The sequence below is a fragment of the Pseudorca crassidens genome, chromosome 5 (assembly GCF_039906515.1).
Source record: "Pseudorca crassidens isolate mPseCra1 chromosome 5, mPseCra1.hap1, whole genome shotgun sequence".
NCBI classification, from domain to species: domain Eukaryota; kingdom Metazoa; phylum Chordata; class Mammalia; order Artiodactyla; family Delphinidae; genus Pseudorca; species Pseudorca crassidens.
Genome location: NC_090300.1, coordinates 15,241,662 through 15,264,853, shown reverse-complemented (window position 1 = coordinate 15,264,853; position 23,192 = coordinate 15,241,662). Strand labels below are relative to the sequence as shown.

At 52.7% G+C, this 23,192-nt stretch overlaps 1 protein-coding gene across 2 annotated transcripts in view; it reads right to left on the bottom strand.

Annotated features, from left to right (window-relative positions):
* Nucleotides 1-23,192, bottom strand: part of SH3BP5 (SH3 domain binding protein 5) — an 80,098-nt gene that overhangs the window by 9,863 nt on the left and 47,043 nt on the right. For both annotated transcript variants that reach the window (XM_067737426.1, XM_067737427.1), the window contains one exon: nucleotides 4,169-4,333. In XM_067737426.1, the coding sequence (XP_067593527.1) occupies nucleotides 4,169-4,333 (165 nt within the window). The remainder of the gene's footprint in view (nucleotides 1-4,168; nucleotides 4,334-23,192) is intronic.

Genomic DNA, 23,192 nt, shown 5'->3' with positions numbered 1-23,192 from the left:
GAGAAAGTCCCCAAGCAGGTCACCTTGGTTACGTCTCCTAGGTAACCAAGCAGCCCCTGAAACATGGAACCAGCTGTGAACTGTGTGCCCAGGGGTGGGAAAGGAATGTGGGGATAAGGGCGGATGCTGGGAAGGTGGAAGCCACAAATGGAAGCACAACGCAGATGTCCGTGCAGACCTCAAGGTGGCCAGACGCACGTGCAACCCAGCCCTGGGGCGCCAGCGCCCAGACCTCTGCGAAGGCTGGGCTGACAGATAATTGGCCTGGACTCTGGGCCCCTGAACCCCCGATCAGCACCACGCTCTTCAGTTTACCACCAGCATATTCAACTCAGAGCTGCGTACTCTGATTAAGCACCTACTGCGTGCACAGAGCACACTGGAGACCAAACCCGGACCGCCAGCCTCACGGGGCAGACGCCCAGCAGCACCGCGCTACTCAGGCAGCTGGGATCCAGGCTGTCGGGGCCACCGGGCCCAGGGGCGTGGGTGGGGACCGGCAGCAGAGGCTGCGCTGGGGGGCTCGGTGCGGGGTGCTGGGGGAAAGGGCGTGGGCGGGGAAGCACCTAGGGCTGGGGGTGCTTAGCAGAGCCACCTGTCCACCCTCCGCGGGCAGCGCTCAGCTTCCCGCCTCCTTCCCCAGAGCAGGCAGGCTCCCGGAGAAATCACTATCTGGGCACCAACAGCCCTGGGACCCTCTTCCCTAGGGGGACCATGTCCCAGGGCTGACCCACGGGCTCTGTGCTAACCTCTGGGTGCACTGGCCTCTGCGGATTCTAACGACTAAGAAGTCAGCATCCCTGGGGTTCCCAAAACCCAGACACACGCTCCTACCCCGCCCCCCGGGCCGGCTCCAAACGCCCAAGGACTGACCACCCGCTGCTGCCCAATGGGAGGCTTTGAGGCCCCAGGCGTGAGGCCTGAGTGACCAGAACAGCCGCAGCACCACGGCCCAGGCAGGCAGCAGGTAGCGGGCCCTGGAGAAAGCATGTGGGGAGGCCACCGCTGGTGCTCGGGACCCTGAGAAGCCACAGGCCTCCCCCTGGGTCAGCAGAATAGACAGAATGGGGCCCAGAAGTGCTAACAGGCCCCCTCCCGGGAGCCACAGGGCAGCCCAGGCCCTCTGCTCACAGCAACACACAGAAGATGCTCAAACAGATACTTCCTACAGGGACACCAACGGGCACTGCCAGCCAGGCTGGGTCCCCTGCCGGCAGAATGAGCTCAACCGACCAGGAGACGTCCAGCCAGCCCGGCTCCTCCGTCTCACATTCAGCTCTCCCAACCTCGAGGCCATCCACCCTCATGCCCAACATCCCGGAGCTAAGAGCAGGGTCCTCCGCTCCCGAGAAGGTGGCTTCACGGTCTCCTCAGATCCTCGGCCCATTCAGGCTGATTTCTGATTCCTCCTGCAGCCCTGGGTACACAGGGCCAAGGAGGTAGCTTCCCAGGGCCTTGGGCGACAGGTGGTACATGCCCACCAGCACAGAAAAGTTGGCCATGTGCATCCCAGGGCTCAGATCCATGCCCCCAGGGCCTTCCTCTCCAGGAGCTGCTGGTCCCTGACAGTTCATGCCTCCCCACACCTCCTCCCTAGAAGGGCTGCTCCGCGGCCAAACCGGGTGAAGCTGGAGGGGCCTCAGCTGCCTAAAGCCCAAGTGGGAGCAGCAGGGATGCCACGTCCCCAGTAAGGCCACTCAAGTGCGTCGCGGCTTCCAAAGCCCTGCTGATCCCAGCTCTGAGTGCAGAACTGTTCCTCTGTCCCTGACCGGGGCACTGCATGTGGCCTAACAAGAGAGACCCCGGGGCTCCAGCGTGGCTCCAAGTGGGGCTGCCCGCTGTCACCCTAAGTCTGAAGGAACAGAAGGGACACACGGGTGGCCTCAAGTAAGGAATGTGGGGACCCCAGGGTCCTTCCACTGTGCCTGGGCTAGAGGTCACACAGCCCAAAGCACTGCCACTTCCTCAAGACAGCCTGGACCTTTCTGAGCTCTGCATCTTTCTCTAGACTCTCACGTGGCAGTTTCTTCAGGAGAAGAGGGTGAGATGACGCTCCCTTCTCCTGAAGAAACAGGCTTCCTGGAGGATCTAGAAGTCAGCCAAGGTCGGGGACATATTCCAGGCCGTTCACTGTCTTTGTCCAGCAGCGCTCAGGAAGCCGAGCATGCCAGGCCCGCGTGGCCCCGGGAGCATGCTCAGTCAGAGCGCGGCTCACAGCAAAGCCACACGTGAGCGTCTGTACCATCCGTCACATCCCTGGAGTGTGCCCCCTCCAGGTTGGATTTCTCAGTGACACGGGGACATGGTCGAGGACAGCTCTGCCAAGGGCTCTGTCTCTTGCTAGTGTCAGTTTCCAATTCTGCTTTTCCCCAACAGCAGGTCAAGGAGCAGCATCTGAGGCCCATAAAACTGGGGAGGAATCTAGGGAAGAGGAACGGCAGCCCCAGGGTGGAAATCCTGGCCTGTGACCCAGAAAATCTGCTCAGCTGCAGGCGTTACACCCCCATGACCAAGAAACCTTCAGTGACCTCAGTGACAGCACACATCAGATGACCCTCCCCGGGACCTCAGGGGCCCCATGCGATGTCAGGAGGTCCAGGGCCGTTTGGTACAGCCCCACAAGTTGCACACTGCACAACCCCAAGAAGCGCCATTCCCAAAGACTGGTGTGAATGGTGCTTCCAGAGTCATGGGATGTGGAGGTCTTGAGGACGCCTCTCCCGGACTGCCACTCACCATCCACTTATGGTCCCAGGACTTAAAGAGTAGAAGGAAGAAAAAAAAAAAGCAGAAACCCATTTTGTTCATTTTTAAAGGACAGATTAAGTGATTTCTGAATGATTCTGACTAGCCTGATTTGGGTCTTGTTTGGGGTGGACGAAGGGCAGGAAAGAAAGGCAGGCCTTCAGCTAATTTCTTGCAAGGAGCTACTCTAATTTTTTTTTTTTTCTTGTCCTTTTCATTCTGTCAGGCTGTGGCTTGTAAACTTCCAAGATTTCCAACCTCCCCTTTGGCGTTTCCCCAGTGGACCCAGGAAAGCTGTGTTTGGCTCTCCCAACATCGTGTTCACTAGGTGGCAGGAGGCCCCAGGCCACACAAGCCCAGCCGGGAGCCCGGGGTTCAGGGGAGGTGCTACAGAGTCGACCCGCATTTGACACCAAGTCCAAGCCGTTTGTGTGCCAGGCATTCCATTTAAGGAAGCACAAGGCCATCTTTAATTATCAGGTCCCCCAGGACTTGAGCCACCATGGCAGGTGACATTGAAAAGGTTCTCTTCCAGCCCCGCAGGCGGCCTCTCAGGGAATCCAGACTAGCTCCCACCCCCTACATCACCCTTCATCCAAGGCCTCACCCACCTCCCCACAGCAAACCAGCTGGAGGAGGGGAGGAAAGAGGTGACAAGTCCAGCTATACCCACCACGTCCGATTCTCAGCAATATGGCCAGAGGGCAGATCGTGGGAGCTGGTAAAGGGCCAAACAATGATGGCACCAAACCTAGGAGTCAAAGCCCACTTTCTGTGCATACACTGGTTCCCCAGACCCCAGCCCAGCCCGAAGGCCAGCCTGCGCACCCCCTGTATTCTGGCCTCATCTGCCATGGCCCCCGCTTCTCACCAACTGGCACCCACCCCTGAGTCCAGGCTCCGCAAGTAATCAAGGTCCTCCACCCCAGGCTCCAAACCCAGCCAGTCCCCTGGGACTCAGAGGGAGGGGACTCTGGAGAACGATCGGGTCCCTCGGGAAAGCCCCATCCAGTCAGGACCGTCAGAGGTGATCTGAACCAGACAAACCTCAAACGACAGGGAAGGGGCAGGTACGCCTGTCACCGGGTGACTGTCATCGTAGAGTACGGCTCAGTCCCAGGCCCGCAGAGACCCCATGGAGATGACCGCCTGTGATGCACAACATGCCTGGGGGTCTGCTTCCTCTGCTCGGGGAAACCAGCGGGGAGTCTGGGTCTGATGGGCACCTGCACCCCGAGGCCACAGGATCCCAAGGCGGACGCAAGCCCAGCCCCTCTCCCCACCCCACGCCCACACGCAGACGCATGCCCCGCTCCCTACCCCCCACCCCCGGCCCACAGGCAGGCTCAAGGCAGAGGCGCGCACCCGGGCGTAAGCCCAGCCCGGCCCTGGTTCCACGGAAACGTTCCGCTGAGATTCATACCCTCTGGGTGGCGTGGTTCAGCATCTCCTGCCAGGCCGAGTCAAACTGCCGCTTGTCATCCTCCAGCAGCCGCTGCTCGGCCAGGGAGATGGTCTCCTTGGCGGCGCGGAGCACCTCGGTGGCCCTCTGGAAGTCCTGCGTGGCTCTCTGAGCTTCCAGCTGCGCCTGCGCGAGAGAGAAACCTCATGAGGCCTCGGACACAGCAGGGGCTCCCACTGGCTCATCACACCCTCCAGAAGGTGGGCGTCCCGAGGGCCTGGACGAGTCCTGTCCTTCTCTGCCTGGGCGAGGCCTGTCCTTCTCTGCCTGGGCAGCCTGGGAACAGGCCGGGCACCTGCAGGTCTGTGTAGATGCTGGATGGGGGAGTGGAGGGTCTTCACAGCCCGGGACCCAACATACCAGATAAACACGCAGGCTCTGGGTCAGAGTTAGAGGCAGCGAACTGGCCCATCCGTGCTGGGTACAGTGTCAACCGTGGCCCTTCAAAGAGATGATCTCATTTGCTAATGAGGCCAAGGGTATCAGTGTCTCCAGCAGCACCCCTGCCCAGACACATGGTTCAGCTCACAGCACGTGAGAATCAGAAAAGCCCCGGAGATTACTGTCCAACAGCGTCATTCTGAGTGGGAACCGTGGCTTCCACAGGCCAGGGCCGTCCCTGAGCTCACGCGGCTGGACCAGACTCCAGCCGCTCCGAGGCCCAGCCTCCCCGTGCCGGTGACCCCGCGGGACAGGCCCCCACTCAAATCACACGCGCCGACACCTGCGATGGGTGGGGGGAAGGCCCTGATCGTCACGATGCTGTCCCTGCTTTCAGGGAACTTCAAGTGGGAGAATCAACAGAAGCGGCAGCAGAGCCCCGTTAGCCTGGACTATCGGGAACATGAAACATCACTGATCCAAACTGAGTGTAAAACACCCCACATTTTAAAGTCTTAGAACAAAAAGAGAACAGCGATCTCCTTTATAATGACCAGGTCGATTACATGATGAAATGACAATATTTTGTACCTAAGGGGTTAAAATATATTATTTAAAACTAATTCCACCTGCTATTTTTAAATCTTTTACTGGGACTAGAAAATTGTAAGTCACATAGTTGACTCGCATTCCGTTGTTTCCATTCAGTAGAAACGCATCCCCCAGGAGTGGGCCATGAGGTTGCACCAGAAATTTGCAGCAAATCCTTGTCACTGCTCTCAGCAGGCCCACCTTGAACTCCCCGCCAGGGTTCAGGCAAGCCACTGCCAGATGCTGGGCCGCTGCAGCCTCCCACTCACCCCGGATCCCTCAGTCAGTTGCATAAACTGGGGCACACCCCCGAGGCAGTCCCTGGGACCCAGGGGGTGGGTGGAACATCTGGGCCCACACCCATTCCCCGAGTGAGTCTCACGTGACTGAGAGGAAGTCTTCAGATACCACAGGCCAAGGACACTTTTCAAAGGCAGTTGAGAGGAACAAAATCAGACTTGGAGTCCATCAGCCCCCAGGGTGAGGGACAGCTCTGTGACCTCTCGGCGCCCCCTCCATCTTTTTGATCCTGTAACTGCGGGTCACACCCGACCCGACCCTCAGGCAACAACTACCTGGTCAGGGAGCTGAACTGGGGAGGGAGTGGACATTCAGAAGTACCAGAGGGAGGGGACACAAAGGAGAAATTTCTTCCCATGGAGGGAATCCAGGACGGCTTCTTAAATGAGGATGATCCCGAACTGAGGGCTGGAGATGGGGATGATCTGAAAATGCGGGTTGGTGGGGGGCCTGGAGGAAGCAGAGTTATGAAACAGTGTCTGTAGGAGGCTTGACAAAGGCTCCCATTACGGTTTCAAAAGGGAGTCAAGGGCTTCCCTGGTGGCACGGATTCGTGCCCCGGTCCAGGAAGATCCCACATGCTGCGGAGCAGCTGGGCCCGTGAGCCATGGCCGCTGAGCCTGCGCGCCTGGAGCCTGTGCTCCTCAACGGGAGAGGCCACAACGGTGAGAGGCCCGCGTACTGCAAAAAAAAAAAAAAAAAAAAAAAAAAGGCAGTCAAGAACAGAGGCTGTGAATGAATGCCAGGCTAAAGCTTCCACCAGGGGACCTGCCTGCTGCAGACCCACTGTGTGGCCCTGGGACCACACAGGTGTGCCTCAGGGACACAGTGGGGACCAGGGGCCGCCCTCTAGGACAAACCACTGAGAAGACAGCACCACCTGCTGTCAGCAGCACACTCACTGCTCCAGAGCCCGAGCTCCAGGTCCACCGTGCTTCTCCCGTGTGAGGACAGCCCTCGGGGGCCCTCCACCTGCCCAGACGTGCTGGAGGGCACCTGGCACTGAGAAGCCGCCCCATGCTGAACCACAGACCACCTAGAGGCTTCAAACCAGGACCATCAGACCATAATTAACCCTACAGGATTCTAACATTTTCTAAGAAGGGATCTGTGTTTAAGGAAATTTTAGTATTTCAATTCAGCCATGTCTCCCTGCTTGAGTAATGAAGCTTTTCTTTCTTCAGACAAGCCAAAAACAGATGACCTCATGGAACCTTCTGAAATGTGGCTGCCATGACCCAGACCCAGCCCCTCCTGACCCGCTGCTATGCATCTGCTGTGTTCCAAATAAGGGAACCAGATCCCTACAAAGAGGGAGAAGAGGATGCCCATCTGAAGTGCCCTGTAGAACATGCTCTCTTTTGAGTCCCTGGGGAGTTTCTGAAGTTTCCTCAAGGCTCTGTCCCTCTTGTGGTATCAGAAATGTGCTTTCCTTGTCATATTGTGGATCCTGCTAATATGAGGGTGTGGTATACATTTAACCCAGATGGCATCTCTCCATCACTTATCCCCTCACTCATTCATTCATTCAAGTAAGTGCTGGACACATGTTCTGTACTCACTGCCTATTCACTGCATCTTTCTGGGAAATAGAGCCCCCATGTCTCCAGGTGAGGCAATGTCCCAGCTAAAACCTACTTCCCAGCTGTCACTAACTTTTAGCTAATGAGATGTAAATAGATATTGAGTGAGGCTTGTACCCCTGTTACTAACCTTGTTGCTAACTTTTAGCTAGTACTCCTCTTACTAACTTTTAGCTAATGAGATATAAATAGATACTGAGCGAGACTTTCAGGAGAGCTCCTTTGTCTTTCCATCTGTGATATTAATATGACAGCTGGTGCTTCAACAGCCTTTTTGGATCATGAGGCAACTCTTAAGGATGAAGGAACAGTAAATTAGGTCCCTGCCCTGAACTGACTTTTTACATGACAGAGAAAATAAAGTCTCATATTCAAGCCAGTGTTATTTGGGGGTTTTCTGTTATGTTCCGCCAAATCTAAACCTAAATGATAACACATCTTCCACTCCACACAGCTGGGCTATTCTGTAAACCTGATAGATGTGACTATAGCAGCCCGCATAGACTGGTCAGATCTCCCTCAACTTCTTTCAGACTGCTCAGAGCCTAGTTTATAACTGTTAAGCCCAAGGAAACAACTTTGGGGCTTCCTAAAGAACCCCAAAGCACATGGCCTGTTTGTAAGGCATTTCATAAGACATTTTCTAAACCCACACACACAAGGAAGGACCAGGCGGGTGCACACAATGTGGGGAGGGGAGCATGCCATCGCCCACCCCCAGCAGGACACGAGCCGCTGGACATTGATGAGGCATCTCCTGGGCGCTGAGTTCTGGGGAGGAGGGGTTCACACCAACATAAAGGGTTCCAACTCAGTCGGGTAAACAGACACGTTCATTACAAACTCCAATTCAAGACAGACAGTGACAAGTGACCGGCGTAAAGCACATGGGAATGTTGGAAAGAGAGAGTGATTAGTCCAAGGTTTCTTAGGGAAGAGTTCTCGAAGCAGAGGGTGTCAGGCACCAGGCACCGTGGAGCACAGGAGGCATCCAAGAGCTCACACCCGTGTCTAACCGAGGAGGCTTAACTCAGAGACTACTTCCCAGCCTCCTAACAGGAATAAGTGACCTCGAAAATCAGAAGCCAACTTAGAGTCCAAGAAAAGAGCAGGCTGTATCTGGCTCTCACCATCACATGAAAGATGATACCTAGAAATTTTTAGCCCAGCCAACTAGGTTTTACCTTCAAACTCCAACAAAGGACTCAGGCCCTGGTATTAATACATTATCTGAATAAGGGCCCTACACTCCCGGGCTCCCCAAGTGCGCACACGGCCCAGCGGGGCTCACGCACGGCAGGGAAACCCAGTTAGCAAACCAGAGAGCTGAGGCCTGCCCGACACAGCGCTGAGGAGGAGATGTTAGCAGAAGCAGGCTGGCGCTGTACAATGCAACACAGGAAAAAGGTGAAATATCTTCATGACTCGTGAACACTAATGGCTTTCACGGAAACAGCGCTATGGGGAGAGTGTTAAAAGGCTGCTTGTGAATGGATTTGATAAGTGGGTTCCCACGGTGTCACCAACAAAGGGGGAGAGGGTGGAGAGGCCGGCCACTGTCGAGGCCATGGCCATGGCCTTCACTCCACTCCACGCCAGCTCACAATCGGCCTCAGGAAGGAACAAAAGCACCCGGATGTTTGTGCTGGTTGCAACAGAGGTAGAAAGTGGAAGGAGGTTTGCAGGCCATCCAGTTCAACCCTCATTTTTCAAAGGAGGGCCCAGAGAAGCAAGGCCACCTGTTAAATATCACACAGCTACTTGGTAGCTGGCCAGAGCCAGGAAACCAGAGCCCCCAACCCTTGGTGGGGCTATTTCTGCTCTACAACAAGGTGCCTGCAACCTGGGTAACATTGCCAATGACATGATCGTGGGGCAAGTGGACAGTCTACCCATAAATACTACACAGCCAGAGGAGCTGTTGAGGGACCAAAGACCAGATAGCGGCTCAAACTGTGCAGGACTGCGCCCCTACCTGGGATTCACACCAGCCAGTGAGCTGCAGAAACTGAAAAAGAGCAGGGGTTGTGTCACTCGGCTGCCCAAAGCCATGCTCTAGCTAGGGGTAGCTCCAGATCACGCAGAAAGCCTGCAAGACGAGACTAACCCAGTACCTGACTCCTAACAAACCCTAAGTGTGGATTTAGATGATTACAAAGAAAATTATAGCAGCTACTGTTGGAGCATTTATTCTGATTATAATACATAATAAGGCGTTCTGGGACACATCTCATTTAGATCTCATAATTACCCTGTGAGGTCGTCCAAGTGTCATCCCTACTTTAGAAAGGAGACCAAGGTCAGAAAGGTTAAAGAAGTTGCCCAAGGTTACACAGATAGCAAGGGTGGGTCCAGATTAAAACCCTGACCCAGTGCCTCCCTGCTAAGCTTCTACCAAATACCACCCACTGGGCTACACACTTCTGACCAAGAGGTGCTGGTCAAGCGAGCCTCTCACTGTTGTGGCCTCTCCCGTTGCGGAGCACAGGCCCCGGACGCGCAGGCTCAGCGGCCACGGCTCACGGGCCTAGCCGCTCCACGGCATGTGGGATCTTCCCGGACCGGGGCACGAACCCATGTCCCCTGCATCAGCAGGCGGACTCTCAACCACTGCGCCACCAGAGAAGCCCTTTTTTTTTTCTTACTTATTTGTTTGTTTATTTATATTTATTTATTTTTGGTTGAGTTGGGTCTTTGTTGCTGCGTGCAGGGTTTTTCTAGTTGCAGCGAGTGGGGGCTGCTCTTTGTTGTGGTGCGCGGGCTTCTCATTGCGGTGGCTTCTCTCATTGCAGAGCACGGGCTCTAGGTACGCGGGCTTCACGGGCTCAGTAGTTGTGGCTCGTGGGTTCTACAGCGTAGGCTCAGTAGTTGTGGCGCACAGGCTTAGTTGCTCCGCGGCATGTGGGATCTTCCCAGACCAGGGCTCGAACCCATGTCTCCTGCATTGGCAGGAGGATTCTTAACCACTGTGCCACCAGGGAAGCCCAAGCGAGGTCCCTCTTACTTCTCTTCCCTAATCACAGGGCCACACTGGCCACTGCTAAATAGATGGGGACGGGTAGGGGGTTTGCAGGGAGAAAAGATGTCAGCCACCAAGGAGACCACGTTTCCCTTCCACAGAGTGCGAGTGAGGGGGCTAAGGGATGTGGGATCCCTGGTGTAAGAGCTGAGCGCTTTCCCAGTCAGGAGCCGGGGAGCAGATGGTGGGGTCTATAGAGGCTGATGCTGAAAGCTCTCTGAGCGTGACCTCTCCTGCACCCCGACCCTGTTCCCTCACCTGCTCTTGGCAACAACTCGGACCCCACTCCCAGGGGAGCACGGGGCAGTCACAATTTCTCTTCTATCCAAACCACACTCCCATTCAGGTCAGAGGCCTCTGGATGGCTTTCCCTATTCGCTATGAACGCCTTTAGCACTTGAAACCCAAAGGGATTCTCTGGGTTTACTTAGGAACCAATGGGCTCCATCTGCACCCACCTCCCAGTGCTCGATGGGAACAATCACGGATCAACAAGAGGCTTCCGGAAACCTCGGGACACCTGGGCGTGAAATGAACATAGGGTGCCCCACTGCCTCCTGAAGAGGATCAGGAAGTCACCAGCCTGGGGAGAGCAGAGGCCGTCCAGAGCGTGAGGGCAGCAACGGCCCTTCGGTGGCCATGGGCCTCAGAGCACCACAGGGAGGCCCGCCTTCTATGGCCCGAGTACTCTGGCTGGGATGACCCCACCCCACAGGAGAGCAGGACGAGGTCAAGGTGCCTGCTGCACTGGACATCCGCTGGGGGGAAGCCCCCTGTCCTTGCCTGTTTAAAAAAAAAGATACAATTTTGTCCTTGCCCCTTTACAGTGACTGTTGCATGTGCTGCTGGGAGAATCCATCCCCCAGCTAGAAGCTCATGAAGAAAAGCCACAGATGCCTCTCCGAGCCATCTCAGGAAGATCAAAGATCCCCAGCGAGGGAGGGATATCAGGATGAACATCAAAGTGGGCGGGAGACGGGTCCTGTGTTCTCAGTTTCACTCAAGCTCTCGTTGTCCGCCAGTGTTCCGAGCAATCCCAGGGATGGGAAGTTGCCAGAGTCTGAGACTTTCAATTCTGAAAACTTCCTCCTTCCACGCCCTTTCAAGCCTGTCTGAGGTTAATGGAAGAATAGCCAGAGATGGGCATCCGCCACCTTGACCCTGAGGATGTTCCGGACACAAACATTTTAATCAGAAGCATTTTCTGGAGAGAATGCCAAGAAGTCCATTCAGTTCCTTGATTATTTTTCATATCCAGTGTTCCTAATTATTTCATTTTTATTTAGTCAAAATTATTTTCATTAGGATCAGTTCTTTTCAATTTCAAATCAATTTGAGCCATTGAGCAGTTTCATCCACAAACTTTACTCATTATACAGCCTATGCCATGGAGTTTTCCGTTATTTCTGTCAAACTCAATTTTCCTGGACCAATTTTTTGCAGATCTAAAAATGTGTTGAACATATAGGACATCAATTTTTAATCAGTCCCAAATGTTACCATGTACAGTTTGAGCCGTTATCAGTTAATATTAAACTGTATAATATAAAACATATTAAACAATATATATTACAAATTACATGAAAGATCCATGGTGCGTATTTCTCATTAGAGAAATAGGAGGAAGCCGTGAGCAGTCTTAAGAGACATCATACAGGGCCTGCAGCTGGTTTAGTGGAAGGCTCATCAATAAATCAGAATGTCAAGAGTCCCAAGGGATGAGAAAACATCAAGGTCAAATAGTTTTGCTCTGTCCTGGGGTTAAAGATGAGCTGTTTGAAAACAAAAATTAAAAAGCTTTTATCTGCTTCAAAATAATACAGAAGTGAGAGCTGGGGCGGTCAGGGTGTAGGAAGGTAAAGACAAAACAAGACTGGCCAATGGGTTAGTGATTACAGAAGCTGTGTGAAGGGTATATAGGGCTCCACTACACTACTTTGTATATATGTGAAATTTCCAATAATAAAAAGTAAAGAAAAAAATGATTCTCATTTGCAATTACCTACTTACTGTTCTCTAGATCTGCAGTGTCTTATGCAGGAGCCACTGGCCACAGGTGGCAGTTTACATTTCATTACAATGAAATAAATTAGGTTTTCAGTTACTTGGTTGCACCAGTCATATTTCAAGGGCTCAAGAGTCACATGTGACTGGTGGTCCCACACTGGACAGTGCAGACACAGAACATTTCCAGCATCACAGGAAGTTCTACTGGACAGGCTGGCCTAGACACTGGCCAACAATGAATGAAGGCTGGTGGAAGGTCTCAGCTACCATCCACAATCTCTGGTTTGTGTTCATCAAAACAGCATCTTCATGCTCATCGTTGCTAATTATCAGAGAAATGCAAATCAAAACTACCGTGAGGCACCACCTCACGCCAATCAGAATGGCCATCATTAAGAACTCTACAAATAACAAACTCTGGAGAGGGTATGGAGAAAAGAGAACCCTCCTACACTGTCGGTGGGAATATAAACTGGTGCAGCTATTATGGAGAACAGTATGGAGGTTCCTCAAAAAACTAAAAATAGAGGCACCATATGACCCGGCAATCCCACTACTGGGCATATACCCAGAGAAAACCGTAATTCAAAAAGACACATGCACCCCTATGTTTATTGCAGCACTGTTTGCAATAGCCAAGACACGGAACAACCTAAATGTCCATTGACAGAGGAATGGATAAAGAAGATGTGGTACATATATTCAATGGAATATTATTCAGCCATTAAAAAGAATGAAATAATGCCATTTGCAGCAATGTGAATGGACCTGGAGATTATCATATCAAGTGAAGTACATCAGAAAGAGAAAGACAAATACCATGTGATATCACTTGTTTGTGGAATCTAAAATACGACACAAATAAACTTATTTACAAAACAGAAACAGACTCACTGATAGAGAACGGACTTGTGGTTGCCTAGGAGGAGGAGGGTGGGGGAGGGATGGATTGGGAGTTTGGGGTTAGCAGATGCAAACTATTACATGTAGAATGGATAAACAACAAGGTCCTACTGTATAGCACAGGGAAGTATATTCAATATCCTGTGATAAACCATAATGGAAAAGAGCATGAAAAAGAATGTATACGTATGTGTAACTGAATCATTTTGCTGTAGAGCAGAAATTAACAACGCTGTAAATCAACTATACTTCAATAAAATAAAAAAATTTTTTTAAAGCAGCATTTTTGTTCCTGCTCTTTTTTATAAATAATCATACAGTTAAAAACCTGTCATAAAGGAACCCTAGAGGCACACTGTGGTGAGACCCTGGGTGCGGGGAAGGCCCAGCCACTCAATAGGGTGCTATGACCCAGTTTCTGGCAGGACAATTCCCACTTCCCCTGGTCATCCAGGGCCCCAGAGTGACCAGGGCTGGGTGTGACTCAGGGGTTTCGGTTGGGGGCTTCGGGGAGGTTCATCTGGGATGGAGCCCACCTTGCTTGTCTCCTGTGTGAGCCATCAGCCTGTGCCTGACCTCTGGGCCCAGCACGCACGTCCACACCACTCCCGGGGGCTTCCCGCTTCACTCACCTGCCGCTTGTCCCTTGGCCTCAGGTGGGCACCATCTGCCTCACTACAGACGGTCCCCGGTCCAGCCAAGAGCTGCTGGCAGGAGGGAGGGCATGGGGTTCTTAGCCCAAGTCAGCAGGTCAGGGCTGGCCAGCCGCTGCCGTCTCTGACCTTCACACTCGGCTCCCCCTGCACGAGCACTGTGGCTCACCCAGCCTGCCAGCCACGCGTGGCGGGGTCTCCGAGAACGGCACATCCCACATGGGCCCCCAAACCAAATGCTTGCTGCCGCTGCTGGGACCCAACAGATGCCAAGCCTCTCTCTGCGCCCCCCTCCCCAGCCAGAAAAGTGCCTCCACATCCACCCCCCGGGCTCCCTCTTGCTCCCATGCTCACGTGGCTGGGCTTCAAGCTGGCACGAGTCGGTCCAGGGCAAGCCTGAGGCAGGGGACGGTGCCCAAGGCCAAGGCCCTCGTGACCCAGCAGCACGCCAGGAGCTACCACCAGGCCCAGACCCCTGGCCCACGGGGGTCTAATCACAGTCTTTGGGCTCGAGGAGACAGAAACAACGGAGACCAACCGTTTTGTTTTACAGAAGCGAAATCAAGAGCCTAAGAAGTAAACTGGTCGGCTCAAAGGGCCAAGTCACATACCACCTCTAACTTCCTCAAATACGCGCTCACTTGGCGAGCCTCTCTGCTGTGGAGGGTTCCCCAGACTCAGCAGGGCTGTACCTTCCTCCCCGCAAATCCTCCCCTTTATTTCTATCTCTGCCTTGTCCCCAAACCACCCCCACCGCCCTCCCACACCCCCAGGTCATTCCCAGGACACAGGAAGCACAGCATCTCCAAGTCTCGGGGTCAGAAAGACACACGCACGCATCAGGGAAGCTTCCCTGGAAAAGAGCGCAGACCCCGGGCACAACAGGGTGCCCGACCATGGCCCGAGGTTTTGAGGGAGGGGAGGGGGCTGCTTTGCGTGGGCAGAGCCCGGGGCTCTGTAATTATGCCTCATGACGGTCCTTCACAGCTCATGAGCTGCTGCTGGCTTCCCATGGGGAAGAGGGAGCGTGGGAGACGAGAGGTGGATGAAGAATCGGGATGCCAGGATGAGTAACGGCATCTCCCTCCGCTCAGCCACAGCCAGAGTCTCGCACCCAAAGACAGCAGCTGCCTTGGCAGAGCTCTGTCCCTGCTCTCACCTACTACTCCTCTCCTTTCTCTCCGGCGGGGAGCCAGGTGGCTGGCTGGCCCTCAGCCCGTTCTGCCTCTGTGGGCACAGCCCTCCCTCTACCTGGGGATTGTGAGGGAGCTGCCAACATCTCCAGGGCCTGCTCTCCAGAAGGCAGGCCCACCGGGACCACGTGGACAAACACCCCCCTTGCAGCTCTCCAATCCCAGGGCCCCCGGTTCTAAACACACCATAGTGCTGACGAAAGAAACCTTCCCCTGCCCTGCACAGAACTGGCATTGATCGCCTGGCACAGCTGGGCCGCTGTGAGGCACCGTCCTGCGTCCAAAGAACTGAGAGCACCAGGGTACACTCCCAGCACCAACAATGACCATTGTTCTTGGGTCTTCAACCTTGAACAAGTCACTGGATGTCTCAGACTGGAGGTGAAAGGACAAGGCCTCTCTTATCTCCCAGGGAGCCTGGTTCCCAGTACAGAAGACATGTAATTACAGCAGGATTTTTGAGGCCGCAGTCTGGAACGCAGCGTCTGGCTTAGACATGTGCAAACAGTCCATCAGCAGGTGAGTTTACCACTGGGCTAATTTGCTTTTGCTGTCATCTTTATTGTATATATTTGGAAATATTCCATAATAAAAAGCTTACAAAATTGCTTCTTGATGCACTTCTTAATCAGCTGTTACTTTGCTATTTATCTACCACATAGTTCTTTCCTCACACTCAAAATTATGTCACTGGGTTGAGTAAGGGCATCACGTGAGGGAAAAGGAGAGGCCCACACTATTTATCAAATCAAAATATAACCGCTGTTTCTAGTCAAATGCTTTAAACTGATCATAAGAAAAATACATTGTTCAAGCAGCCAGGGAAATCTGAAAAAGGACTGGGCATGAGATGATACAAAAAGAACTGTTATTCATTTTGTTAGGTGTGAAAATGTGATCTTTTAAAGGTTCTTATCTGTTAGAGATAAACACTTAAGTATTTATGGGTAAAGTGATATGGTATCTGTGAACAGCTATACCATTAAAACTGGGGACAGTGGGGAACATAGGACTGCAAGATGTTGCTGCTGGTGATGGGTGCCTGGGGTTCACTGATAGTCTCTCTACTTCTGTGCACACTTGAAACATTCCATAATAAAACGTGGTAAAGAAATGTTTTCTGAAGGCTTTGGTTCATCAGTTATCACTTTTGCTATTTACCTGCCACGTAATCACAAAACGCAAGAAAATGCTACTCACTGAAAGATTAGGGAAACCAAAGGTATTTTGTCAAAGGTGCTCCTCACTGAAGGCAAAATTTAAGCTAAATAAATAAAATAAATAAAAATTTAAAAAATAAAATAAAACGCCTGTAGGATTGCCAATGAGGGGAAGTAAAGAGCCCAAATTTTAGCCAAGCCTGAGACAGGTTTACAAGACCGGAAAGGCTCCTGACCCTTCGAAACCCACCTTGCCCACGTGGGCAACTTACCAAAAATGTGGTGGCATCCAACACTGCCCCCCCCCCGCCATCCTGTTAGTGGGCAAACCACTCCGGCTGTCCAGAATTTCTCATCTCTAGTCTTGATCTCTTCTGCTGTGATTTAAAACCCTCCCTCGCAGAGATGGGGGGAGGGGGGAGGGCACCCACTTAACAATGACAAAGCATGTTATCAGCACAAAGCACTTCCAAGGCGGGCAGAAACCAAACTGCAGAAACCTGGGTAAGCCCTGCCCTGCCCTGCACCTCACTTCTACTGCCGACAGGATAAAAGGAACCAGGTCAAGGGTGTTTATTCAACTCCTGCTTACCAGTATTCACCTACGGAATCTAGCCTATAGCCCTGTTGGTAAGTATTGCTGTACCCATTTGAAACCCAAAGAAACGGAGGTTAAGGAACTGATCCAAGGTCACACGGCTAGAAAGAAAGGAGATCGAAGTAACCTAAATGTCCATCAACAGATGAATGGATAAAGAAGATGTGGTATATACATATATGCAATGGAATATTACTCAGCCATAAAAAGGAATGAAGTACCATTTGCAGCAACATGGATGGACCTAGAGATTATCATACTAAGTCAGGTAAGCCAGACACAGAAAGACAAATACCATGATATCACTTACATGTGGAATCTAAAAAATGATACAAATGAACTTAGTTACAAAACAGAAACAGACACATAGACATAGAAAACAAATTTATGGTTACCAAAGGGGAAAGGGGGGAGGGAGGGACAAATTAGGAGTTTGGGATTAACAGATATAGACTACGTATAAAATACACAACAAGGACCTACTGTATAGCACAGGGAACTATATTCAATACCTTGTAATAACCTATAAGGGAAAAGAATCTCAAAAAGAATATCTATATACACAGATATATGTATCACTGAACCACTATGCTGTACACCTGAAACTAACATGACATTGTAAATCAACTATACAAGAAAGGGAGGGAGGGAGGGAGGGAGGGAGGGAGGGAGGGAGGGAGACAGACAGACAGACAGACCAGGCTCGGACCCAGGTCCCACGACTGCAGTGCCCTAGAAAAGGAAAAGCACCAGCACAGGCCCCATATTACTCCACTTGTCCAGCGGGGAGGCTGACAAGACCCATGTCTCTAGACGCTGATGAGAAACCCAGAACCCACCGGGCCACCCTCAGTTTGACAAACTGTCTCTAAAACGCCATCTGCACATTCACTTTGCCCAGCCCTCTGGCCAAGACATTCTCTCTGTAGAGCATCCAAAGCTGGACAAGTCCCGGCCAACCTCCCCACCCCCAGCTCTGTACCAAGGACTGAATGGGCTCCAAAGACATCTCCAGTCTCTACACTATTAAAACAAATGGGCTCAAAAAACATTCCTCCTGCCTCTGAGGTAAGAAATACTCAGAAGATATAACGGGAGTATCTGTCAAGGGCCCCTTCCCCGCCAGTCTGGGATCCACAAAAGGGGCTTCTCAATTGGAAAGCTTCCTGACATTGGCCAGGACTGGCCTCCCCCAAGCCAGTGCCTCCATCACACAGCTGCCTGGCTCCACACCCAAGAGGCTGCTGTTAACGGGGGCAGGGGACATGCCCATTCCAAAGTGACTTCCATTCACACAACTTCCTTGGCAACTAAAGATGGATGGTTGGGAAGAGGATTCACAAAGCTTTCTACTCTTGGCCTGGAGGGCTGGAAGACACCCACAGAGGAGCCATGAAGGGAGACAGGGAGGAGGCGGAACAGTAGGACAACTCAACCCCTGGGACCCCAACACATGCTGGTGACCAGAGACACCTGGTCAGTCCTCCGGGCTGAGGGCCCTCAGAGTTGCTGCCACAGCAGAAAAGCTCACAGGGAGTTTCCATGATCTCTCTACAGAGCATCATCCAGTGACCCTGGGAGCCCTAGTGATGGGGAGACCATTCCTGAACTTTTTTTTTTTTTTTTGTGGTACGTGGGCCTCTCACTATTGTGGCCTCTCCCGTTGCGGAGCACAGGCTCCGGACGCGCAGGCTCAGCGGCCATGGCTCACGGGCCCAGCCGTTCCACGGCATGTGGGATCTTCCCGGACCGGGGCACGAACCTGTATCCCCTGCATCGGCAGGCGGACTCTCAACCACTGCGCCACCAGGGAAGCCCCATTCCTGAACTTTTAATTCCCAAAACCTAGCCAAGGGGCCAGTACATGGCAGACGTTTAAGAAATGTCTTATTTTAATAGTGTAGTCTGTTTAATTTAGGTACCAAGCTAGGGTACAAATGATAAGCCACAACTTCCTGGTGGTCAGTCATCCAAATGCACCTTGTAATTTTCTCCTTCTGTGGCTCCAGATCAATGGAGACATTGATCTCTCTGGGTGCACATATCCCCCGAAGTGCCCGTTTACGTGATGTGAAAACTCACCTGAATAAGGACTTCACGGTATACACTAAATCATGTGGTGTGAATGTCATTCTCTTGAGATCTAAATAATTCCCCTTCTACTCGACCTCGCCTCCTCCAAGCTGACTGATATATAACCCAGGTCGCAGTGGGTCTTCGGGAAATCTGTTGCCAGGTGAAATTTTACCCTCTGAATTTACAGGACCAAACTTCTATACTTGTATTTCAACAGTTTGCCATGTTATTAACACTTTGAAAACTGTCCAACATATGAACGTACTGACAACGTATCTCGAATTATTTTATCCTTCACTTGGCCTTCTTGACAAGACTGCTAACTCCTTGAAGGCAGTGATGTTTGTTTTTGTTTTTTTTAATTATTTGCAGTTTACTCAGCAAACATTTTTTTTTAATTTTATTTATTTATTTATTTTTGGCGGTGTTGGGTCTTCATTTCTGTGTGTGGGCTTTCTCTAGTTGCGGCGAGCGGGGGCCACTCTTCATCGCTGTGCGCGGGCCTCTCACTGTCGCGGCCTCTCTTGTTGCGGAGCACAAGCTCCAGATGTGCAGGCTCAGTAGTTGTGGCTCACGGGCCTAGTTGCTCCGCAGCATGAGGGATCTTCCCAGACCGGGGCTCGAACCCGTGTCCCCTGCATTGGCAGGCAGATTCTCAACCACTGCGCCACCAGGGAAGCCCGCAGTGATGTTTTGTACATCTGTGAGTGCCCCCCACCAGGGCAGTGACTTGGAAACAGGAGCTGTTCCAAGCCCCTCATCAGTCAGGGACCTTGGCTGCCCCCTTCCCACCTTCTCCGGGTTTCAGCCTGCCCTGGATCATCTGGCACCAGGGGTTGCCTGGGACGCTGAAGCACAGCCAGAGGAGCAACTGATTCACCGAAAGGTCAACCCCCCTCCCCTCCAGCTCATCTTCTGCCTCTGGGTTAGCATGACTTGGCTTAATTTTAACTACCACCGTCAAGATGAACCCCAAAAGAACTCAAGGTCAGAAGGACACAGATGAAAACAAGGGCCTAATATAAATAAGAGTAAGCACAGCACACCTCCCGCCTAGCTCGGTATATGGAAAAGCCAGCAGCCCCCAGACAGGGCCAGAGCAAGCCGTCACTGCAACAGGACACAGAAGCAAGCACACCCAGGCCTCAGAGCCCACGCCACTTCAAGCCAGCTAGGGCGCTCTGAGAAAGACAGGGATGGCCTTGTAATAGGGCCAGGGTGCAGCGGGGCCCCCAGCTTGGGGAGGCCATGTGGGCACCCGCTGGCTTTCCATCTGGTATTGCCAAGCAAAGCAGGTCTGAGGGACTCGGGGCCTCTCCCGGCCCTAGGGGGTCAGGAATAAACCACAGCCATTGGAAGAAGAAAGAAAAAGGAAAAGACACCCAGGGGAAGAATCCAAGGTCTCAGGGCCGTGACAACTTTGCCTTAAGCCACTGCATAACTCAGGCAGTCCCAGCACCCTCCTTCCACCCAGCGATCATTTCACTTCTACCATGCACCATGCGTCATGAAGATCTGCAAAAGTCAGAAAGATAAGATGCGATTTCTGTCATCAAGGAGCTCAGATTCAGGGCGGGCGGTCAGGGTTCTCAGCCCTCATTGGAAAGGTTAGGAACCCAGACGCGGGGCTCGGGCTGCCTGTCATTAGCTGAGTGACCGTGAGCACTTTAATTCTTGGTGCCTTGGTTCCTTCATCTGCAAAATGTGGACAACAGAAGCCACCTTGTGGGGTTGATCTGAGGAGCAAGTGAGTTAACACACGTAAAGTGCTCAGAACAGGCGTGCGCGAGCAGGACGTAAGTGTCCGCTGTTACACCAGCAAGCATGACGTAGTATTAGCCCATGGTTATTAACCCACAGGACAAACCTGTCCTGTAGGTTTGTTATTCACCCTTAAGGGGAGCTGACGATCACCTTGAAATTGTGATTATGAGGTATACACCCCCGTGCACATTCGTGTGTTCCCAGAGGACGACATCACAACTTTCATCCAGTTCTCAAAGCAAAGCTGCAGGAAAGCTTAGAGCGGGAGAGGGCCTGCAGCAAGAGTCTCAAGAAGGTGCACTGACCCGTGCCTTCATTTTATCAGGTCATCAGGCAAAGGGCAAAAGCTTCCCGTAGAACTTTCTGCAACAATGGAAATGTCCTCTGTCTGCACTGTCCCCAAACAGCCACCATCCGCCACATGTGCCCAGTGAGCATCTGAAGTGTGGCTGGTGAGACCGAAGGGCTGAACTTTTGCTTGTATTTCATTTTATTATTTATATTTAAGTAGCCACGCGCGGCTACTGGCCACTGTTTTGAACCTCACAGACCTAGTCAGTCTGGGGAGGAAAACATCACAGGCAAAGAGGACAGAGTGTGCGCAGATGCAAAATACCCCATGACGTACCCAGAGGTTGTGACTGAAACAACACGATGCGGCCAGCAATTGTGAGCAGCGGCGGAGGCGGGCGCACGCGGGGCTCAGCACCGAGAGGAGCAGACGCGGAGGAGGAGGCGAAAGCCTTGTGTGCTCTGCTCAGACCTGGGCGTGTCACCAGAGACAGAAGAGGTGCTGTGTCAGGCAGCGTTCTCCGGGGAAACAGAACCAGTGGGCTGTGTATGCACAGCCGGTCCCTGACTCACGATGGTTCAACTTTTAAGTTATCGACTTTATGACAGTGCAAAAGCTACATGCATTCAGTAGAAACCACGCTTCAAAGGCGGACCGTTCCCTGGGGGACCGGCACGCAGCACGACCCTCTCTCTGATCCTGGGCAGGGTAGCTGCAGCCCCCAGTCACGGGGGTGAGCAACTGATACACTGACAACCATCCCGACCCGCACTCCATTCTGTTCTTCCCTTTCAGTGCAGTATTCCATAAACTCCGTGAAACAGTCAACCCTTTATTATAAACTAGGCCTTGCGTTAGAGGGTTCTGCCCACGTGCAGGCTAATGTGAGTGTTCTGAGCACGTGTGAGGTGGGCGGGGCTGAGCTCGGATGTCCGGGAGGCTGCGTGTATCAAATGAATTTTTGACCTATGATATTTTCAACTTATGATGGGTTTATCAGGATGTCATCCCATCATAAATTGAGGAAGATCTGTGTATAGAAAGAGATTTATATTAAGGAATTAGCCCATATGATTATTTTTGAGGCTGGAGGTCCAAAATCTGCAAGGTGGACCAGCAGGCTGGAGACCCAAAGCAGAGCTGATGCTGCAGGTCAAGTCCGCAGACCTCTGCTGCATAACTGCCTCTTGCTTGGGGGAGGGCAGTCTTCCGTTGTAGCCAGGCCTTCAGCTGATTGGGTGAGGCCCACCCACACCATGGAGGGCAATCTGCTTACTCAAATCCCACGGAAGTAAATATGAATCTCATCCAGTAAACTCCCTCACAGAAACATTCAGAATAAGGTTTGACCGTGTATCTGGGCACTGAGGTCCCGCCAAGTTGACACATAAAATTAAGCAGCACAGCTTGTCCCTTCCTCTCCTGCGCCACGTGAACGCCTGTCACTTCTCAGCAGAACAGGAGCACCTTTAACACAGTCTATCACTGTGAGGAAGTATAAGAAGATTTTAGGAAAAAGGCCACGTGAGGACTCAGAGAGAAGGTGGCCATCTACAATCCAGGAAGTGAGCTCTCACCAGAAACCAAGCCTGATGGCACCTTGATTCCTGACTTCTAGCCTCCAGAAAGATACACCAGAAATACATCTACACGTGGAACACCTCCTACAGAACACCTACTGAACGCTGGCAGAAGACCTCAGACCTCCCAAAAGGCAAGAAACTCCCCACGTACCTGGGTAGGGCAAAAGAAAAAAGAATAAACAGAGCCAAAAGGATAGGGACGGGACCTGCACCAGTGGGAGGGAGCTGTGAAGGAGGAAAGGTTTCCACACACTAGGAAGCCCCTTCGTGGGCAGAGACTGCAGGTGGCCGGGGGGGGGGGGAGCTTCGGAGCCGCAGAGGAGAGCACAGCAACAGGGGTGCGGAGGGTAAAGCGGAGAGGTTCCCGCACAGAGGATCGGTGCCGACCAGCACTCACCAGCCCGAGAGGCTTGCCTGCTCACCCGCCGGGGCGGGCGGGTCTGGGAGCTGAGGCTCGGGCTTCGGTCGGAGTGCAGGGAGAGGACTGGGGTTGGCGGTGTAAACACAGCCTGCAGGGGGTTAGTGCACCATGGCTAGATGGGAGGGAGTCCGGGGAAAAGTCTGGACCTGCCGAAGAGGCAAGAGACTTTTTCTTCCCCCTTTGTTTCCTGGTGCACAAGGAGAGGGGATTAAGAGCACTGCTTAAAGGAGCTCCAGAGACGGGCGCGAGCCGCGGCTAACAGTGCGGACCCCAGAGATGGGCGTGAGACGCTAAGGCTGCTGCTGCCTCCACCAAGAAGCCTGTGTGCGAGCACAAGTCACTATCCACACCCCTCTTCCGGGGAGCCTGTGCAGCCCGCCACTGCCAGGGTCCCAGGATTCAGGGACAACCTTCCCGGGAGAACACACAGTGCGCCTCAGGCTGGTGCAACGTCACGCTGG